Source organism: Chiloscyllium plagiosum, chromosome 15, assembly GCF_004010195.1.
Source record: "Chiloscyllium plagiosum isolate BGI_BamShark_2017 chromosome 15, ASM401019v2, whole genome shotgun sequence".
Taxonomy (NCBI): Eukaryota; Metazoa; Chordata; class Chondrichthyes; order Orectolobiformes; family Hemiscylliidae; genus Chiloscyllium; species Chiloscyllium plagiosum.
In genome coordinates, this window is record NC_057724.1 from 13,616,963 (window position 1) to 13,618,275 (window position 1,313).

General features: G+C 42.9%; 1 protein-coding gene across 1 annotated transcript in view; it reads right to left on the bottom strand.

The window, feature by feature from the left end:
• Positions 1-115, bottom strand: part of LOC122557543 (T-box transcription factor TBX22-like) — a 5,812-nt gene extending 5,697 nt beyond the window's left edge. Inside the window, exon 1 of the mRNA XM_043705290.1 lies at positions 5-115. Within this exon, the coding sequence (XP_043561225.1) occupies positions 5-115 (111 nt within the window). The remainder of the gene's footprint in view (positions 1-4) is intronic.
• Between the last annotated feature and the right edge of the window lie 1,198 nt (positions 116-1,313).

Genomic DNA, 1,313 nt, shown 5'->3' on the forward strand with positions numbered 1-1,313 from the left:
TCACTCCCTTCTGTCCTTTATCGAGATGCTGCCCCTTCACACCACTATCAGAATGCATGAAGACAGCTTCTGCATGGTTAATGATGACACCAAGGTCTACCTTCACCACTGCCATTTCTCTTGAGGCCTCCGCTGCCTCTGAGTTGTCAAACTGCTTGTTCAACCTTCTTTGTGCTCTCCCCCCACTCCACCCCCAAAACTGCAAGCATCAGGGATTCCAGCTCCTTCCAAGTCATTGATTCAGAATGTATTAGACTGCACATGCCTGTGGCATCTTATTTGACCTAAATCCTCTTCTTCACATTATCATCCATTTCCACAATGTCCCCTGAATCTTGTCCTCCAACAGCAACTGAAAGCTTCATCCATTCCTTTTCTTCACTCTTGTACTATTCCATTTCTCTCCAAGCTAGCTTCTCATCTCAATAAGTGTGAGCTCATTAAAAAAAACACTCTGCTTTATCTGCCCTAACTCACAGCAAGGCTCATTCAAACATCATCCCCAGCTCCCAGATATTTTGATGTTAAAATTCTCATAATACACAAGTGGCTCCATGGCTTCAACATTTTTGATCTGAAATTGGGCAGTGTTAATGCTCTGAGTTCTCCAGACTCAATAGTGTCAGCATAATGTATTCCCCGAAATGGCCAGGGTTTTAACCGAAATGCTGAAGCCCTGCAGGACAATGGCACTTCCTGACAATGAGACCAGAATGTCTGCTGTTTCTGACACGAAGGTGGGAACAAACACATTGAAGAGCAGGACAGTGAGATTTGTTGGTTAGATCTTTCAAAGAGCTGGAAGAGATATGACAAACTGACCAGGCTCTGTTTTGTTCTTTAAGATTATGTAATTTACATTTTGGGAACCCGAAGCCAACTGCAGTTTGAGATGAGAGACTAACTGTGCACTGCATTAGCTCCGAGTGGTGTGAACTGTAAGGGTAGATCCAAAAATGTAGTCGGGTTTGAAGCTGGAGGTGGGGTCATGAAGATTGTGGTTTGATGGTGTGCAGGAAGCAAATTATTGAAAATTCTGCAAATGCAAAGCCAAAAGCAGAACAATGGTTAGGAATAGTCAGCAACACGTGCAGAGAAGCTAGGGATCCATGTTGTTATTTTGTGGGATGTGGAATGTTGAACTTGAAACGGAAAAGCAGATGGAATTAGTGCATTTGAATTCCAAAGAGACAGGGATATTAGACAATATGGTTTGGAAATGTAAAGGTTTAGAGTGAGGAAAGAAAGGCCTTATGATACAAGAGCAAAAGTAGGACATTCAGCCATAGAGTCATAGAGATGTACAGCACGGA